At 36.6% G+C, this 18,038-nt stretch overlaps 1 protein-coding gene across 2 annotated transcripts; it reads right to left on the bottom strand.

The window, feature by feature from the left end:
* Window positions 1–3,287: 3,287 nt before the first annotated feature.
* On the bottom strand, window positions 3,288–17,288 carry vps11 (VPS11 core subunit of CORVET and HOPS complexes). 2 transcript variants are annotated; one of them, XM_024261692.2, is made up of 16 exons: window positions 17,082–17,288; window positions 16,792–16,940; window positions 15,675–15,810; window positions 14,701–14,861; window positions 14,356–14,603; window positions 12,615–12,816; window positions 10,527–10,678; window positions 10,243–10,429; window positions 9,949–10,092; window positions 9,175–9,363; window positions 8,927–9,088; window positions 7,849–7,982; window positions 6,934–7,136; window positions 5,055–5,226; window positions 4,563–4,785; window positions 3,288–3,911 (listed from the first exon to the last, which is right to left on the bottom strand). In XM_024261692.2, exons 1-16 carry the CDS (start codon window positions 17,221–17,223, stop codon window positions 3,750–3,752), a joined length of 2,766 nt encoding a protein of 921 aa, XP_024117460.1. In that variant the 5' UTR covers window positions 17,224–17,288; the 3' UTR covers window positions 3,288–3,749. The 2 variants fall into 2 exon arrangements, with proteins under 2 accessions (XP_024117460.1, XP_024117461.1); XM_024261693.2 differs by lacking the exon at window positions 17,082–17,288 and having other exon boundaries at window positions 15,675–15,828; window positions 16,792–16,930.
* Between the last annotated feature and the right edge of the window lie 750 nt (window positions 17,289–18,038).

The following is an 18,038-nucleotide window of genomic DNA, read 5'->3' as shown; positions in this document are numbered from 1 at the left end:
TAAGAATGCCTGGAGACGCCCTATGCATAACATACATTACAATAAATGAAAAATGTTCAAAGACGGACAACTTTCATATATACTAGGGCCGATTAAAAGAAATTAACTAATTAATCGCAAACCTGGGGCAAAATTAATTGCGATTAATTTTTTATTTATTTACAGTGTTTGCCGACCACTTATTATTTGCGAATAATCACAAAATGAAATTTATATGACATGACAGCGCGCCGGACCATGGATCAAAGAGTCCGCTTTTTGTGAAAAAGCAATCTAAACCAAAAAAATAACAAGATTAAAGTACTAAAAACAGATTGAATATTTACTTATTTTGTAAATAACCATGGTATAATTGTCAAAACAACCCAATGAAGTGTTTTAATGCCCGTTGTGGATGACTGGACCGCTTAGGGAAAGAGAAATAATGCTCCTCCGAGAGGTGCTTTTAATTTGCGTTCATAAATATTAACGTGTTAATCATAATATGTTAAATCGCATACGTTAATGCGTCTACATATACAGCCTTAATATATACACATGGCTTTTTTGTTTATACTATTAGAAATGGTTAGTGAAAGGCATTCCTTCCATCAATCCATCCATCTTCTTCTGCTCATCCAGGTCGCGGGGGCAGCAGTCTAAGGCCCAATCCGAATTCTTCCCTTCTCCCTGGCACTTCTCCATTCCCCTCCATTTGAAGGGAGAGTTTATGTGCAAGTGTGTCCAGGAAATTAATTTTTTAAATCTGACCCTCCAAACGGAGGGATACAAAGTCCTCCCCCGGGAGACTAAATGGCATCATGGTTGCGCTCTGAACCACAAAAGTTTACATTGTAATGTAAGTAATTACTTTTTGTTGTAGTGTGACCTTTTCAAAGTTATAAAACTGCTGTTGTGTATATTCAAGCGCTGGAAGCTCCACGCTAAAGCTAGCGGACTGGCTATTATTGATGATGTCATCGGCAATAGTGATGTCCGAAATATTAGACACAATTTTTTCATAACTCTCCTTTTGGAGGGCCAAATGAAGGGGGAGGGAGAAGGGAAGAATTCGGATTGGGCCAAAGCAAAAATTCCCAGACTTCCCTCTTCCTGGCCACTTCCTCTAGCTCCTCTGGGGCGTTCCCAGGTCGAGAGACCTAGTCTGTCCAGTGTGTCCTGGGTCTTCTCCGTGGCCTGCGTCCAGTAGGACGTGTCAAGAACACCTCTCCAGGGAGAAGTCCAGGGAGCATCCAGACCAGATTACCTGGGCCACCTCAACTCTCCCCGAGTGACTGAGACTCTCACCCTATCTCTAAGGGAGCGCCAAGTGGCTCTATGGAGGAAGATCATTTCATCTGCTTGTAATCAGGACCTCGTTCTTTCGGTCATGATCCAGAGCTCTCGACTACCTTTCTCCAATCAAGAACCACGGCCTCAGACTTCCCAGCTGCTTCACTCTCAGATGCAGACCGCTCCAATGCATGCTGTAAGTCCTGGCTCGATGAAGCCAACAGGACAACTTCATCAGCAGAGCTGAAATCCTGTGGTACCCAATCCAGATCCCCTCTGGGCCCTGGCTGCGCCTAGAAATTCTATCCATAAAAACCATGAACAGAACTAGAGATAAAGGGCAGCCCTGGTATTACAGGTAAAGAAAAAAACTTGTGAGGAATAAAATGTATATTTGTGATTATAAAACTTACCAAATATAATACATACATTAATTACCATTTTTTGTTCAATTTTGTAATCTTTTCATGTAGGCTAAATGTGACATGTTCAAATTTTATCTGACATTTTAAATCAATATTACAACTTATAAAATGTGTACACAATGTTTCCAAAAATCTTTTTGTAATATGACAATTCGAAAATAAATATTCTTTATGGAGTGTGCAATTGGGAATTGTCTTATTACATGTTAGCATGTAAAGATTAGTGGGATAGATTGTATGCAGACATTAGTAGTAGACATCCCTCATATTGTTATTAATTAGTCATTTCTGATACAGTGTCCAAACATTATTCCATGGAAAATCTAGGATTTATTTTTCCAATAGAAGACAGCAGAGGGAACAGAGATAACATTTTGTTGAAACAGGCCACGTCTGATAAAACTGAAACAGGATTTTCCAACAGTGGTGTCACGTAGAGATAAGGACACTTTCTCATCAATTACAGTATTTTTTTCTAAGGGCTCACATATTTAATTACTAACAGCACCAAAAATAATGAACAGCAAGGTTGAACTCTTCATATCTAAGAAACTGTCCATTATTGATGGACCCAATTGTAGGATATTATTGTTGAGTCAATTATAGTAAAAGTACAGAATTGGCTGGCAGGTGAAAATATTACATTTGAATTGGTATGCCATAAAATTATTAATGACTATAAATTATTGTCAAAATCCCTACAACGCATGAAGAATAAAAAATCCCAAAAAAATATTCAGTAGATTTGCTTAAGCTTTTAGATTAATTCTTTTTATTTATTTATTTCAAGTAGGAATTAAGATGGTTGATATTGTTCTGTGCTCGTCAGCTGCTGTTTAACATGACCTGATGACATTGTTAAAGAAGGAGATGCATTCATTGTTTGTATTGCATTTATATGATTCAATAAAATCAATAAAAAGATAGGGAACATTTAAAATGTGCTCTTCAAAATTTAATTTCAAAATTTTTCTTCCGTAATTAAAACCGTAGCGTAGAAAAAAAAAATATCATCAAAATATTGACTTACCTTTACTGATAAATGAAGTCATTCTCTGAGATCACCAGCGCCCCCTGTCTTGAGGCAGGCGTACACACACAATGTATTTCTAATGTGCATTTTTAGCAGATAAATAAAAAAAGTGGCACCAATGTAATCAGACAATTAGCAGGAAATAAGCAAATGAGGTCATTAAAAAACAAAGCATCTTTTATGATGCTAGAAAGACCAAAGCGGTGAAGACCATTGGTCAGCTCTAGGTGAGGCCCAACGTGTCAATGCCTCTCCTGCCGCTCTCTCCTTACCAAAAGAAAGTTGAAAACCTACACAGAAAAAAGTAATCATAGAATAGGTATGTCTATAATTAATATTTGATTTTCATTTTTTATTTAAAAAAAGTGTTATTTATTTTATTCATGTATTTTTCAAGATATATTTCAGAGCCACGAGTTGCTGATTCCTATGTTAACAGGAAGTGTTGGTAGATCAAAATGACATTTCTGATGTCTGATTTTAATGTTACGGTTGTCCTTTTTTTATTTAATGCTGGCACAATAACTTAAAATAAATCAAGGAGGTCTACATAAAGCCACGAAGATAGGCACATTTTTATTTGTTCAGTGTTTTAGTATGCCACCTGTTCGGGGGTAGTAAAATAAAAAAAGGGGGTGTGCATGGAAGCATTTGCTTGAAGAAGAACCTATGTAACAATACTAACTCTTCATTTTTTATTTCACACGGAGTGATATGACATTATTCTTCATTGCAGATGGCCGACAGAATTACATTTGTTCTTTTATAATCACCATTTACAGAAAACAAACAAACAAGCACGGCTCTTATCTTTAAGTGATTTAGTGGGGTTATAAAACACACAACTGTCATAGTGTCCAGTAATCAACTCCATCAACTTCAACAGTAGAGCAAAAATGTCAGCCAAAAGTACCAAAAGAAGCTTCAGTATTTGAAATTATGTTATTTGGCATCTTTGGGGTAAAATACGTTCTTGAAGAAGACAGCAAAGGATGTTGGTTGAGACATGATGGAGATGTCTAATTATTTTTCCTGGTGTGGATGAGAAGATCTCTCTGCAGGTTCACTTCTAGGCTTCCAACAGTCTTACCGGGGGGGTCAGTGACCAGAGTCAGCTTGTTAAACACTCCTCGACCAAAATAGTCCGCGACGACTGAGAAACCGTCGTTGGAGATCCGTAACTAAAATCCAAAAATACAAATTAGTTTAACATATCAATGCATGTTACAAAGACAACAAATACATACAATAGGGCATTTGGTCTTAGAAAAAGATTCTGATTAAAGTTTTTTTTCCTTCGTCTAATGGTATGCACAGAACAAACAGATTAGTACTAAAATGGTCTGTATTTAACACCATCCCACTGGGATCTACACTATAAAGCACCATCTCATCCTGTGGATTAGAGAAGGGCGAGTTAATGTGTTCATGGATCACTGAATAAATGCCAATAATCAGTATTAACGTTAATCATTAATTTACCACACTTGTATATTTTCAAGTTAATCTTAAAATTTAATGTAAAATTATTTTACTCACTGAATCTGATTATTACGGCAGAGTAATATTTATGAACAAATCTGCTTTTAGAGTCGATGCTTTGTAGCGAAAGACAAACGCCAACTCCATTTAGGGAGAGCAAACTCTTTGGCTACCCAGAATGCCTCAAGGGCTTAAGAGACAGATGATTGGTCAGACAGGTTGATGGTAAGTTCTAAATATTTTTGGAATATTGGCAGAATTGCTCACTGTGGTCATTTCTTTACAGAACCATAACTCATCTCAAAACTGGGTCAGAAAACTTGCTTTAAAGAATAATTAAAGGGTCTTACTTGTCGGTTAAAGTGGTCGTGAAGATCACGCTTTTGGTCCTGAGAGCGCAGCATGTCCATGACTTTTCGGTTCTCTGGAGTGCAGGTTGGACACTCTGCCTCAGTCTCGGCGTAGCTCTCAAAGCAGTGCTGGTGAAACGAGTGACTGCACAGGAAATGAACAGACGGAAGCTCCAAAGGGCTGTTGCACATGTTGCACTTGGTCTTCTGGAATATCTTTGCACTGTGGAAACATTGACATCAATATCACAAAATGTGGTAATTCATGGACTGTGCATCTTTGCTTAAAGGAGCTAAAGCAGACGAGGGGGATGTAGTGCTATTCTCAACAAATGATCAAGCTGTCGTGTTCCTATGATCACTTCAGACTGAAATAATAACATGACACATTTGAGGTTCAAGTTGGTCAGTGCTTTGCTGAGTTCACTACATTATCTTTGCAGGCTTGTGTGTTTGTGTCTTTCTCCTAACCTCCACTAACACACGACTGACCTTGATTTGAGCTCCTTTATCTCAGAGCGGAGGACGGCAGTTTCCTCCCGGTACTGGGAAATCTTCTTCTCATCTTCCTCTATCTGCTGGCTCTCTCTCTTCAACTTATTGATGAGATATTCCTTGATGACCGAGAGAGTGGCTGTAGAGTTGTGTGCCAGTGTCTGCACGACTGATGAGGCAAATGTGTGAGAAGCAATGTGAATCAGTTAGTTTTCTTTTTTTGTGGGCAAAGCATGGGCATACAAAACCAAAAAATACGATATTGCTAAAATAAAATAACTTCAAATTGGAACTGAGTAAGTCTGATGGAGAATAATATTTTTTTTCTATAATGTAGAAAAACCAATCTCACCTAATTGTTTTCTTTTTTTTACCAACTACATCAATCTGAATGAATGAAATCTACTCAGACAAAAATCAAATCATTTTCTCTGGACTTGCAGGGCGTTTTTTAATAGACACACTGTTTGTCTCCAGCACACAAACACAAATCGACAAACACCATTTCGAACATACAGGACATGATAACACATTTCACACCAAAATTAGACCAAAAATAAGTTTTGGTGTTCTTATAGCTGTTCTCTACACCCAAGTTTCAGGATACTTTCATAAATGTTTTTAATGAAAGGTAACAATATACCGTATTTTCTGGAGTACAAGTTGCATTATTTTCATAATTTAGCCAGGGGTACGACTTATTTAGATTTTTTTTTTTTTTTACAAAAACAAATATATTTTTTCATATATTTGCTCTTTTACCACTAACAACTGGTTGCCTTTTAGTGGTTGTTTCTACTAACAACCACTAGAGGGTGCTGTATGTGTGCATCAGTATTTGCTACTGACAGTAACAGAAGAAGTATTCAAAACAATTATGGAAGAGAATCTGATTGACTTCCTCTTAAACTTTGATATTTTTCTTATTTTTATTCTTGTTTTTATTTGTTGTGCCCTCAGACGAATGCAGAACAGAAAGTCATTAAACTCTGTTACAGAGAGACGAAAGAACAAGTAAAAGCGCCGTCGTTTAGACCAGAGGTTGCCCATTTTTTCTTGTGAGGGCCACATCTCTTATGTTTGTAAGCTAACAAAAGAAGTGTAAAAATTGTAGGTTCATCTAAGCTCAAACACAAAGTTTTCCACAAAGCCAGAGATAACCAGATTGGAGCACAGACTGGAGAAGAGTAGAATAAAAAGTCATGATCTATGTGGGTCTCAATCGCATGGCCAGACTGGAAAAAGGAAAAAAAAAAATCATGCTTCTCTGATAGTGTTCAGTGGGCTGTAGCTTGGGGTCCACTGATCTAGATACAACTCCTGAAGTACAGAGGGTAACAATCACAATAAGAAACAAAAACTGAAAGATCTCATGAACCAGACACAGAGACATGATAACCGATGATTTTGTAGAACTTTTTAAAATAAATAAACCTGATCTCTCAGATCTGTGTCTCCTGTGCATTATAAAGATATTCAGCGATCAGGTGAAAAACTTGATGGTAGCTTCTCCCACGTGTAACAGGAGTGTCTAGTTTATGAAAAGATTGTTGGAAAAGCGTCAAATGAGGCAGTAGACGCAAATTGTTCTGAAACATCAGACTTTTCTCCCAAAAGAAAGACTTATCCTCCAGAAAATACAGTCAATTATTTGAGCCTGTACGAAAGATTGTTACCAGAAAGATCTGTTAAAAAGACAAACTGCATATATATTATATATATATCCATGTGTCCAACAAAGTGTTTTAAAATTTATTTCAATCTTTATCAGAAAAACCATCTTCTACTAAAGCTGTGCAGAAAAACCTGGAACCGGTCTGCTCGTGTGTACTTCCAAAATGTCCTGTGGTATGAATTAAAGGAGAAGCGAGCTCACCGAGTAGAGGAGGCATCAAGTTTTTTTGATCAATGTGATGCAGGACTTCACTGATAAAAGTCTTGCAGTCCTCTTCCTTCTTGGCAAAGTATCCAAGCGCCTGCTCCCACAGGCAGCCTTCTTGGTCTCCGTAATGCTTACAGACTTCTACTACCTTCCCATACTCCTCATTCTGCATGTGATAGTGCATGATTTGTTGATACCTGTAGACAAAGACAAATTCCTTCCAACAGTTATTAAAGAAACCCCATTTGAAGAGAAGTTTCTTATGAACACGTATGGAGAGAAAATAGACTCATCCTATGTGTCTAATACTTGATTTGTGTGTAACTTCAGATTAGTGCATAATTTTGGTTTTGTATGTAACTTTGGATTTGTGCGTGTGTAAGTCTTAGTTTGTAAATGATGAAATTCAAATATTTAAAATTACAAAAATTAAAATTACAACAGCTTGAAACTAAATATATGCATAAATCTTAAAAAAATATGCACAAAAAAAAAACAAATTTACAAAGAAATCTGATTTGAGACTCTTTTTACGTCTCCAAGATTTGTGTGCAAGTGATGCGTTTAAATGCTGCTAGAATGCTGGGTCATCAGAGTTTTCTTATCAGCCGCTTTGAACTTAGATTGTGAATAATATCTGGTAAAAACTTGACATTTTCCCACTTTCTTAAGCAAAAATGCCTGTTTTTGTATTTTTTTATGTAATAATGTTTGTACTTATGGGTTACACATGAAGAATTACACATGCATAAATTGGGGTGAGTCTATTTTCTCTCCAAACTTTTCTGATATTTTTGGGGAAACCACTAACAATTGAGTTTTTCATGTGAATGGCACAAATATAACTACAATGAATTAGGCACTCGGGAAATGACAAGTTTTTTTTCTGACTTTGTCTGTCTTACTTACAGTTTTCCTTTCTCATAAAGGTAGAGGATGCCTTCTTTGAAGTTGTGCATTTGACAAAGAACCAAGGCCTTGTCAAACACAGTGTTGTCACTCCTCAAGAGGGATAAAGCTTCCACCTGGAGATGCTTTTTTCTCTGTCAAACACACCAAACAAACGTATAAAGACTTTACCTATTTAAGCTGTTATATATAATAATAAGTCATAATATGGCGTTATGCAACTATCAGAAGAAGCTATAAAATAGTGAAAGATTTTTTCTAAATTCTTAAAAACAATCTACATTGTGTTACAGAAGAACAGCTTTGTTGCATCAGTGTGTAGTCACGCTCTTCCTAATAGACTTTAGACAGAGAGGTGGTACGATGGTGCAGTGTGCTGATATCCTTTTCTATATTTTTGTCTTAGTTCTCTTGTTATCGTACTGACATCTCAATGCTTTTATTGTGATCTTGTCCTTTTTAATAATAAACTATTGTTATTTTCTGCTGCTTTTCTCCCATAATGTGACTGTGTAACAGTGTTCTCTGTTTTCTTGTGAACCCATCAGGATCTAAATTAGCATCATTGCTATAATCTAGTACATTTACATCTATGACTTTTTGAAGAGATGTCTATTAATATACATTTTCTTAATTAAATAAATCGATAAAGGGAGGAATAAACAGGAGTATGAGGTAGAGCAGATACGCTCTTGAACTCTGGGATGTTCCAGCACCTTTGTTTGTAAATCAAATTAATTACTTTGTAGAAAAGGCCTCACTGCAGAGAGAGGGCAGCTGTGAAAGAAATTATTGGTACTTCTTCTCATCCTTCAGAACTTTTACAGTGTAGGAATACTCGGAAATTGTTTTCTTATTTATGAACAAATTCTTTATAGTAAATTCCAAATATAATTTTACTAATAACATTGAGAGGTTAGGAATAAGCACCAATTATAAAATATATAAGAAAATGTTGATATTTTGGTTTTTAGGAATCATTTATATTAATAGGAAGATCATCTTAATCAAGCACTTTGTTTTGTACTTTTCCTAATATTTTATTGTTACTTCATTTTAATTTCTGTTCTATTCCAACCTCAAAGTCTTGCTCATGTGCCCAGTCCTGCAGTCGCAGCTCCAGCAGGGTGTCGTACACGCCTTGAGGAGAACAGGGGTCCACCTTGATCATGTGCTCCAGGAAGGCTTTCAACTCTCTGGGATTATTTGCAAAAATGGGAATGAATTCCTCAGAGTTTGCCTTAAAACAAGTCAGAAAAAAAAAACATCAAGTGTTTACATATGAGGATCCTGCAGGTCTTCGTGGAAATGAATCTGGTAACTGACCTTGTTGACTTGACCTCTGTCCACGCTGACGGCATCCCCATTAGGACTGTAGTTGGTACATATTTCTTTAAGGAGCAGCGTCGTCCCTTCAGGTACATGATGCATCAGCGTTTTCCCGTAACGCTTCATGTTGCTTTCAGCTTGTTCAAAAGGCAAACATCCGATGTAATGCAGACCTTCCTGATAGTTCTGAAGATTAAAAGAAACAAATGTATAGAAAAATGTAAAGTCTTACTGGTCAGAATAGATTATTTCTTCATCGAGTTAATTGACTAAATTACTTTATTTTCACAGAATATTATAAATATATATGTAGCCTTTGAGCCCTAAAGTTTACTACTGCAGGACTGTTATTTAGCTAAACATTTGCACTTTTTATTGGGGTGTAATTGATTAATAAATCAATTTTTTTTTTTTGCCAAAATCAAAAATCTTGTGTGACAAATAATCAAAGGAGTAATTCTTTGTGAACATTTGAGTTTTAACAGTCAATACATACATACACATACTACTAATGACAGTCTAAATACACGTGCTTGCATTTGAATATAACTTTAAGTATCTTTGATTAAAAAAAGATTTAACATTTTATAATAGGACAGTTCAATGACTTTGGTTCTGAGTCATTTGTTCTAGAAGGTCTTCGCCTTATCGTTGGTTAAAGAATGGGGTTAGAATGAAGAAGCAGCCAGAGGTTAAAATTAGCATCAATTCTAGAAGACATCCAGTCATGAGAGCACACCTTAACGCAAAGATCTGACCGCACATTTGTACCTTGAGGTCTTCCAGCTGGATTTTCAGATACCACTCATGATGTTTGTGCTTTTCAGCCAAGTACACGGCGGGGCGATGGTAGCCCGCCTGGCGAAGAACCTTGATGGCAATCTCGACATCGAAGCACACTTCAGTTTCACTGCTCTGATGAAGAATAAAACACAGAGAAAATTCTACAATATTGACGTCAGCACATAGAGATGATCCAAGGCTTTACTGAGAACATATATAACACAATCGTTAAAGTGTAACGACTTAGATTCTTCTTTTGTCTTGTACTCTTGATCCCATTACCTTAATGAACTCCTCCAGCTTGGAGCTGTCCTTTAGTTTGGTGTAGCAGTTCAGCAGCAATGTGGTGTGATCTGCATTGGCCAGTGACTTCCTGTGAAGGGCTTGTAGGTAAGCCGTTAAGTTGTGGATCCGCTGAGCATCCAGGAATTTTCTAATAACATACGAAGGCTCCAACTTGCCAATCGTGCTATGGAGGAAGACATGAGAAAAAACAAGTCAATCAAATCTGACATATTGAATCTGATCAGACTTATTTGAATGGGAATGGTATGAATGTAGTTCACCGAATGTACTGCTGGATGGCGCCGTCATGATCTCCCTTCAAGTACAGGTGATCACCGTACTGTCGAAAGATCTCCGACAGTCCGTCACTGTCCAGGTGTTGGCTCTTAGCCAGGTTAATAGCCATGACAAACAGGTTCTTCTTAAAGAGCATCTTAAAACACAGAAATGTGAAAACCACGCTATTCAATCCAGTTCATAAACAGCTTCACAAAATTCAAACCTAAACCTTGAAAAATAAGAAAATGCACACATTTTAACAACATTTAAAAAGATGATTAAAAGGAAAAACACAAAAAAAAATTCTAAAAATAAAAATGTGTTGTTTTTTCCAGCTACGATCTGAACAAACAAAACAAATGAACCAGACAAAATGATTGTTGCCTTGTTAAAATTTAGCAAATAATTTCTTTTCGAGCATGTGATCCTCCGTCCATTTGTATTTAGAGGCATGTGGTATTTAACAGGTTCAACCTTTATGCTGAGCGTGGAGATGAGTAGGTGTAAAGAGTCGTGTGGATTTCAGAGAAAGTTGTGAAAAACAGGGAAAATTTAAGGCAACAAGTCCATCTTCATTAGCTCCATTTCCATTGGCTATGAAATTGTGCAAATTGGATTTGCAATAATAAATATGCCTGGTGAAAACACAACAATTTAGAAAAAAACTCACATTTATCGGAAAAAATAAAAAAAGTGTTTGTGCTTGGAGGAGGTGGTTTTTGAGGCGTACCGAAATTAAAATATATCACAAAACTGCGATGGAAACTGACTGGAATGCCCTTGGAAACACGTTTTTAGACTGAAATGATTCACATCACCAACAATCGGAAACCTTGTTGGTACCACAGCGACACACAGTTCATCAAAAGTTGAGCTTGATGGATCCACATCCTCTGTAAAATCATGATTTCCCTTAATCCTTTCATCTGTAGCCACTCCCACATAGCTTACCGCTCATGGTCTGAATAAGACGCCGACGTCTCCTTTGATAGATGATGACAGATGGCAGAAATTTGAATGTATCTGCTTTAAATCAAAGTATTCTTGACATATGTGTTTTTAATGACTATTTGCATTAGTTGATTTTTGTTTATTAGCATAATTCTGATTTAATAGAAACAGTGCAATTTCAAAATTGTGTTTTTTCGACATTTCTAGAATTTCAATAAAGTTTTGTGCATGTGTATAATGGAAACCCCGCTATTGTTTCTGTGTCAACTGTGTGTAATATCATCAAGAGGCCAACAACCTGCGGTTAGCTGTATAGCTGTAGGTTGTAGGCCTCTTGATGCTTTCAGGGAATTGGGATGAAGGATCAAGATTAACTTCCAAAAATATTCAGGCTGATCTGCAGATGGAATGTAAAACAGTCTAAGCTCACACCATGTGAATAAAGAGAGACGGTGCGGTAACAGACCCAGGAGGAAACCACTGCTCACACAAAGGAATAAAAAGAGAACGATTTTTGCTAAAGAACATCATGGTTCTGCGTGCTGAAAAAGATGAGGCCTTGAAAGAAAGGGAAGAAATGCCTACTTTTTTTTTTTTTTTTTTAAAGGAGGTTTTACTGTGCTTTGCTACTTTAGGCACAGGATGTCTTGACTGTGTGAATGTTCTCATGAAATCCAATGAAAAGAATTTCGGGGTACATCAAGAAAGCTGCGTCTCCACTAGAGTTCATCGCTCTTCTAACAGAGAGACGACCCGAAACACACGGGAAAAAGCTCTCAGAAGTAACAGTGGAGAGATCTGAAATATTCCCAGACTGGACTCTCAGAGAACACTTGTGGGAGTTGGCAGTAGACATTCAAATCTGAATGACCAGGAGCCATTTGCAAAAGACGAGTGGTCCAACATTCCATTACAGAGGTGTAAGAAACTCATTCATGGTTTCAGGAAATGGGACATAAGCTCAAAACATTTGTAGTTACAACATATTTCTTAAAGTGTTGCATTTTCGTAAAGAATTGCAAGGATGCCAATATTTTTTGCTCTTATAGGAAATATAAAGAAAAAAAAAGATTTTTGCTACAAGGTATTTCTAAAGAATAACGAAGAGTTATTTACAGTTTAGTTTACTGAATACTCACCTCTAGTTTGGTTTGTGTGTCCTTCTCCTGCAGTAGAAACATTGTTCCGCTTCTAGTTAAAATGTAAAAGGATCCCCACTCTGCCACGACATCAATGACATCATCAAAACAGGAACTATAGGCAATGAACTTGTTGTCCAGGTCGTAGACGGTTAAAAGCTGTTTCTCTGATGGTGAGATCTCTCCTCCACCAAACCCTGCTCTGGATTTAAAGAGAACAAAGTCAGTTCTTGTAGAAATCGTTTAAGCTTCTGTGCTTAGACAGTTATTAATAATTCAAAGAAATGAATCAGCAAACTATACTTTTCTCAGAAGACCATACCAAATTTTGAACACATGGAAAACATTTTTTTTGGTCAGTCATAATAGAATGATTACCGTATTTTTCGGAGTATAAGTCACAGTTTTTTTTTCATAGTTTAGCCAGGAATACAACTTATACTCAGGAGCAACTTATTTGTGTGTGTGTGTTTTTTTAGACATAAATAAGCTAATATTTTTTTATTTTCCCAGTAAACACCAGTTGTCCTTTAGCGGTTGTTTCCTCTAACAACCACTAGAGGGCACTGCATCTGAGTATAAGTATTTTCTACTCACAGCAGCAGAAGTGTTGTCCAAAACAAACATTGAAGAGAATCTGATTGTTTTCCTCTTAAACTTTGATATTTTTCTTATACAGATTTAAAAAATTGTATTATTATTTTTATTTATTTATGTTTTTAGCTACGCTGGGCTTGGCAGATTTGTTCTGAAACGTCACTTTTCTCCCAGAAGTGCAACTTATATTCCAGTTCGACTTATACTGCGGAAATTTCGATATATATAATATGATACATGATATATATGCCAATTTCTTCCAACTACAATGTAGTCGTCAGCACATTCTCCAGATCTAAACTCATTGAGCTGCTAGACTGTATGATATACAAGAAATGCCCATTTAGCCAATCCAACTTGTGGGAGGGGCTTTTAGAGGAGTGCGGTAAAATGTCTCCAGATGACCCCAACAATTTACTTAACAATTTTTAGTTAAATTAATAATTTCAGATACTTGTATTGTCAAGAAAAGTTGAAGAAAATTAAAAAAAGGTGTTAAAATATGAAAGAAATAGCATATAAACCTACATTAAACGGTAACCTAATCCTAAATCATTGTTTTTGTCTGTTGACCTCAATAAATGGAGCTTTAAAAGTGTTGTCTGTTGGTCATTGCCAAATTTTTGATAAATTAAAATAAATTTAATTCCTGAAAATATAGTATAAACCTTTCTGTGTGCTGCCCCTATAGGTTGAATTTAGGTATTACAGTTGAATTTTATGATTGGTCAAAACATTTAAGTCATGATATTCAGCTCCAGTAATGACAGTCCAGCCCCCAAGCCCCACCCCTCTGACTGGATTTTTAAATTTCGACTGTGGGTGGAGTCAGCCTCCAACTTCCCCGTTTGGTTACCCCTTAATACTTTTTACAGTAATTCAATATCACTTTTCAGAATTTTTCAGTTCCCATGCTTTAGTGCTATCACACCGTAAAACAAAATTCAAATAAATATTAAATATACTAAGAGTATCTCGTATTTGTAAATCAGAAAAGTTTTAAAGCCATTAACAAGCACTTATAACTTGTAATATAACTAAAAATTTAGAGTTCACATCATAAGAGCAATCAGTGAAAAATAACATCAATATTTTGCTGAAATAAGCAAGTGCATTAGAAAAAAAGACTCCATTATTCTCTTACTTGTTGGGTGACTTCACATCTTTGTTGACTAGGAACAAATATCCACGATGCCAGTGAGCCAACAGCTTCTGCCCTTCAAAAGCAAAGCAGGGTCCTCGTTCATCTGGCTGGTATAAATAAACACATTCATCTCCAGCTACAATAAACTGAGAATCTTGAGATGGATCTGCCAAGGATGAGCAGCGCAGTGCACAGCCATGAGAATCCAGCTCTACTTTTGGATACTCCTTGATGGAAAGGGTGTAGCACTAGTTTAGACAAAGAAAAGAGTATAACAGAAAACAATATTAAAAACAATTGGATCATTGTCATTGAGTACTTGTTTAAGGGGGTAATTTCACTCACATAGACTTTCTCCAGAGTAGCAACAAATAAATGGGTGGATTTGACTTGACGGAAGGCCAGGCCTGTGACTGGACTATTTCCCTCATGCAGAGTCACAGTCTTACTGTGTCGATCTCTTGTGATATCACCTTTGGTCAGAACCACGCTGCCATCTGTAAATCCTTAAAAACCAAACACTAGTTATGAATATCAAATAAAAAAAACAAATATGCAGTCACCAAATCCTTACATATACAATCAAAGGCCACTTATTAGAATCACCTGTCTAACTGCTCATTAACACACATTTCTAATCAATCACATGGCAGCTACTCGATGCATTTAGTCATGTAGACGTGGTCAAGACAATCTGCTGCAGGTCAAACCGAGCATCAGAATGAGGAAGAAAGATGATTGAAGTGACTTTGAATGTGGCATGCTTGTTGGTGTAAGACATCCTGGTCTGAGAAACTGATCAAATTCAGCTTACAGCATTCACACTAGCATTATCGCAGGTAATGCTATATATCTAGTTCATAATTATGTTTAAAAGTTACGGTTTTAAAGTTTTAAAAATTTAATTTTAGGGTGTTCAATGAATGTTTGTCCTAATTGGCCCACGTAATAAGGTATGTTTAGGATTTTGGCTCCTTGTGAGATTGACACCCCTGTGCTAGTATCTCCAAATATACTCATAATCAAAAATGTTCTAAAATAAGCCTCCAGCTTTTATACTTTCTCTTCAGTCTGGTTTCTAAATCTCACCTCTTGCAACTTAGCAGTTCCTGGTTCTGATTAGTTTATTGGCAAATCAAAAACAGAAATGTGTAATAATAAAGTAAAATTAAAAGACTTATCAGTCTTGCATACATTTATGCAACAAAAAAAAAGTCTCGCTTTTTGAGCAGATTAATTTCTATTTTGTGAATATTTTTGTACTTTAACTGCTTCCTGGATTTGATGGGAGGAAATATCTTGATGTGTTTACACCTTACCAATAGCCATGAAGTTGAGGTTTTCATGTATACTGAGACAAGACACTTCTGTCGGTTTGGTGCCAAGATGTGCAGGAAAAATCCTGGTGCAGAGCGGGTTTCCACCGTCTCTCTTGTCTAGGTTCCAGACCTTCACCTAGGGACAACAACAGATCTTACAGACATCACAGACATGAGCATTCAAATTAGTGCTGCCACAAACGATTATTTTAATAGTCGATTACTCACAGGTTATTTTTTCAGATAAGTCAACTAATTGGGTTATTGACAAACTGGAAGTAAACCACACATCTTAACCATCATTAGCTTTAAACTAACTAAAAACTAGATATATACCATTACCTACTATAATGCTAGTGTGAATGCTGTAAGCTGAATTTGGCCGCTGAAAATGCTGGTGCTGATAGCTGAAGAAGCTGAAATTGATAGCTAAAAGCGCTGAAGCTGATTGCTAAGATGTTACTGAAATGCCTAATTAGCCTAAAAAACAAAAAAAGCCCAAGTTAGCCAAAACAGCTAGCATGCTGCTGAAAAATCAGCCAAACTTCACAGTAATCTAAAAAACAAAAAAAAGCCTAAACGGGTAGCATGCATCTGAAATATTAGCTTAACTCCAAATTAGCCTAAAAAACCTGAAAAAATCCCAAATTAGCCTAAATAGCTAGCATGCAGCTGAAATATTAGCTAAACTCCAAATGAGCCTAAAACCCCCAATAAATGCCAAAATAGTCCAAAGAGCTAGCAGAATGCCATTTTAGCTTTCAACTGTACAACACTCTGACTCTATTGAATATAAAGTAGACTATTCGACTACTAAATTAGTCGTTGACAGCTTTAATAGTTGCTTGGTCGTCAATTAGTCGACTAATCGTGGCAGCCCCACTTCAAATAAACGTAGAAAAGCGTACATATTTTTATCTTAAAGAATAACAATTTTAGAGACTTTTGCAGTTTTGATCCGCAATTGTAAAGTAACTCAAGTAATTCAATGTTTTTGTGATAAATGACAAAAAATCAAAATATTCACCCAATTTTTTATTGTTTATGAAGATACAGACTCCCATAGTTACATGTCTAGATACGTTTGATTCATTGAAACACATTAAGTCATCCTTACAAGTGGGTGTATCCCGTGCTCGTCCAGACCGACCGACACGAGGATGCTGTGCTGCTTCAGCTGGTAGAGGTGCGTGACTCGCAGCTTGTAGGCCTGGAAAGATGTCAGCTGCAGTGATCGAGTCACCAGCCAAATGTTGCCTTCCATATGTGAGTCACGGTTAAGTGCAATCAGATCTATGAAACCAGCATACTTGTTCTTCGTGTAAACATCCAATTGTTTTGGTTAGCAGTGTCAGCTATCTAAATAACAACAGCAGAACTAGCTAGTTAGCGCATACAAAAGGATATCTCCCAGAACGATAAGGCCCCGGCCGGAGTCACTTGCTGATATTCCTTTAGGAAGAACGAACTTTTTGCCATTATCATGGGGATCTGTCACAGCTTCCTTATCAAAGAAGACGAATTTTCTCCACTGTAAGAAGGCTGCCATCCCGGTAGTGTTAGCCTCGCAAGCCCCTTGTCATATGACTTTTTTCTTATTCTTCTTTTCCGGGTTTTTGCTTGACACCAGCGCCATCTACAGGTAGGGAGGCCGAATTGTTTTGAAATGGTGAAGGTACTACAAAGCGGTACTGATGAGAATATATATATACACGTTATGTGTTAGAACTGGTATTATTATGACGTCCACATTGAACACCTGGTTGTCAGGCTGTGCTCACACCGAACTAAATTCCAGTGGTGTAAAATAATGACTAAATGGACAACTTTACTTTAAGTGCCCCTATGACCATTTTTTTAATTACAAAAAAAAGTTCCCAGTAATGTTGTAATTATGATTATGAAGTTTTTAACAAAAATACTACAACCTAAATGTCTTAAAAAGCAAGTTTTCATGTTGATCTGAAGCTTCTTTTTCCGAAATTCCTATGAGGGGGTGTGGCTTTTATATATTTTATTTTATATATTATTGTAATTGTTAGATTGTAACTTTTAATGGAGTAATTTTACAGTAAGTTATCTGTACTTTTACTCAAGTATGGTTTTCAGGTACTTTTTACAACTCTGCGGATTTTCGGCATGCAGCAAAGTCTCTGTTCGCCGCCTGTCCAAAGATGTGTTCATAAGCTTGATGCCCCAGTCACATGTGGGAGGAGCTACCAGCTAATGTTTTTAGCCTGATCATTTCATGGAGCGGTTTTTGATTTTATCTCACTTACAATGTGTGAAAGGCATATATGAGATGTTGAGAAATTGGTTTTATTTTTATTTTGAAGAGCTCTACAAAAACATCAGTAATTACTA

The sequence above is a fragment of the Oryzias melastigma genome, linkage group LG14, assembly GCF_002922805.2.
Source record: "Oryzias melastigma strain HK-1 linkage group LG14, ASM292280v2, whole genome shotgun sequence".
NCBI classification, from domain to species: domain Eukaryota; kingdom Metazoa; phylum Chordata; class Actinopteri; order Beloniformes; family Adrianichthyidae; genus Oryzias; species Oryzias melastigma.
This window is presented reverse-complemented; position numbering and strand designations above follow the sequence as displayed.

Excerpts from the sequence above, each read along its gene's own strand:
- vps11 (XM_024261692.2), bottom strand. The coding sequence starts at position 17,223 with ATGGCAGCCTTCTTACAGTGGAGAAAATTCGTCTTCTTTGATAAGGAA. Across the intron at positions 14,604-14,700 it reads CTACTCTGGAGAAAGTCTAT|TGCTACACCCTTTCCATCAA; the intron begins GTGAGTGAAATT and ends TGTCTAAACTAG. Across the intron at positions 9,364-9,948 it reads TCCAGCTGGAAGACCTCAAG|AACTATCAGGAAGGTCTGCA; the intron begins GTACAAATGTGC and ends TTTAATCTTCAG.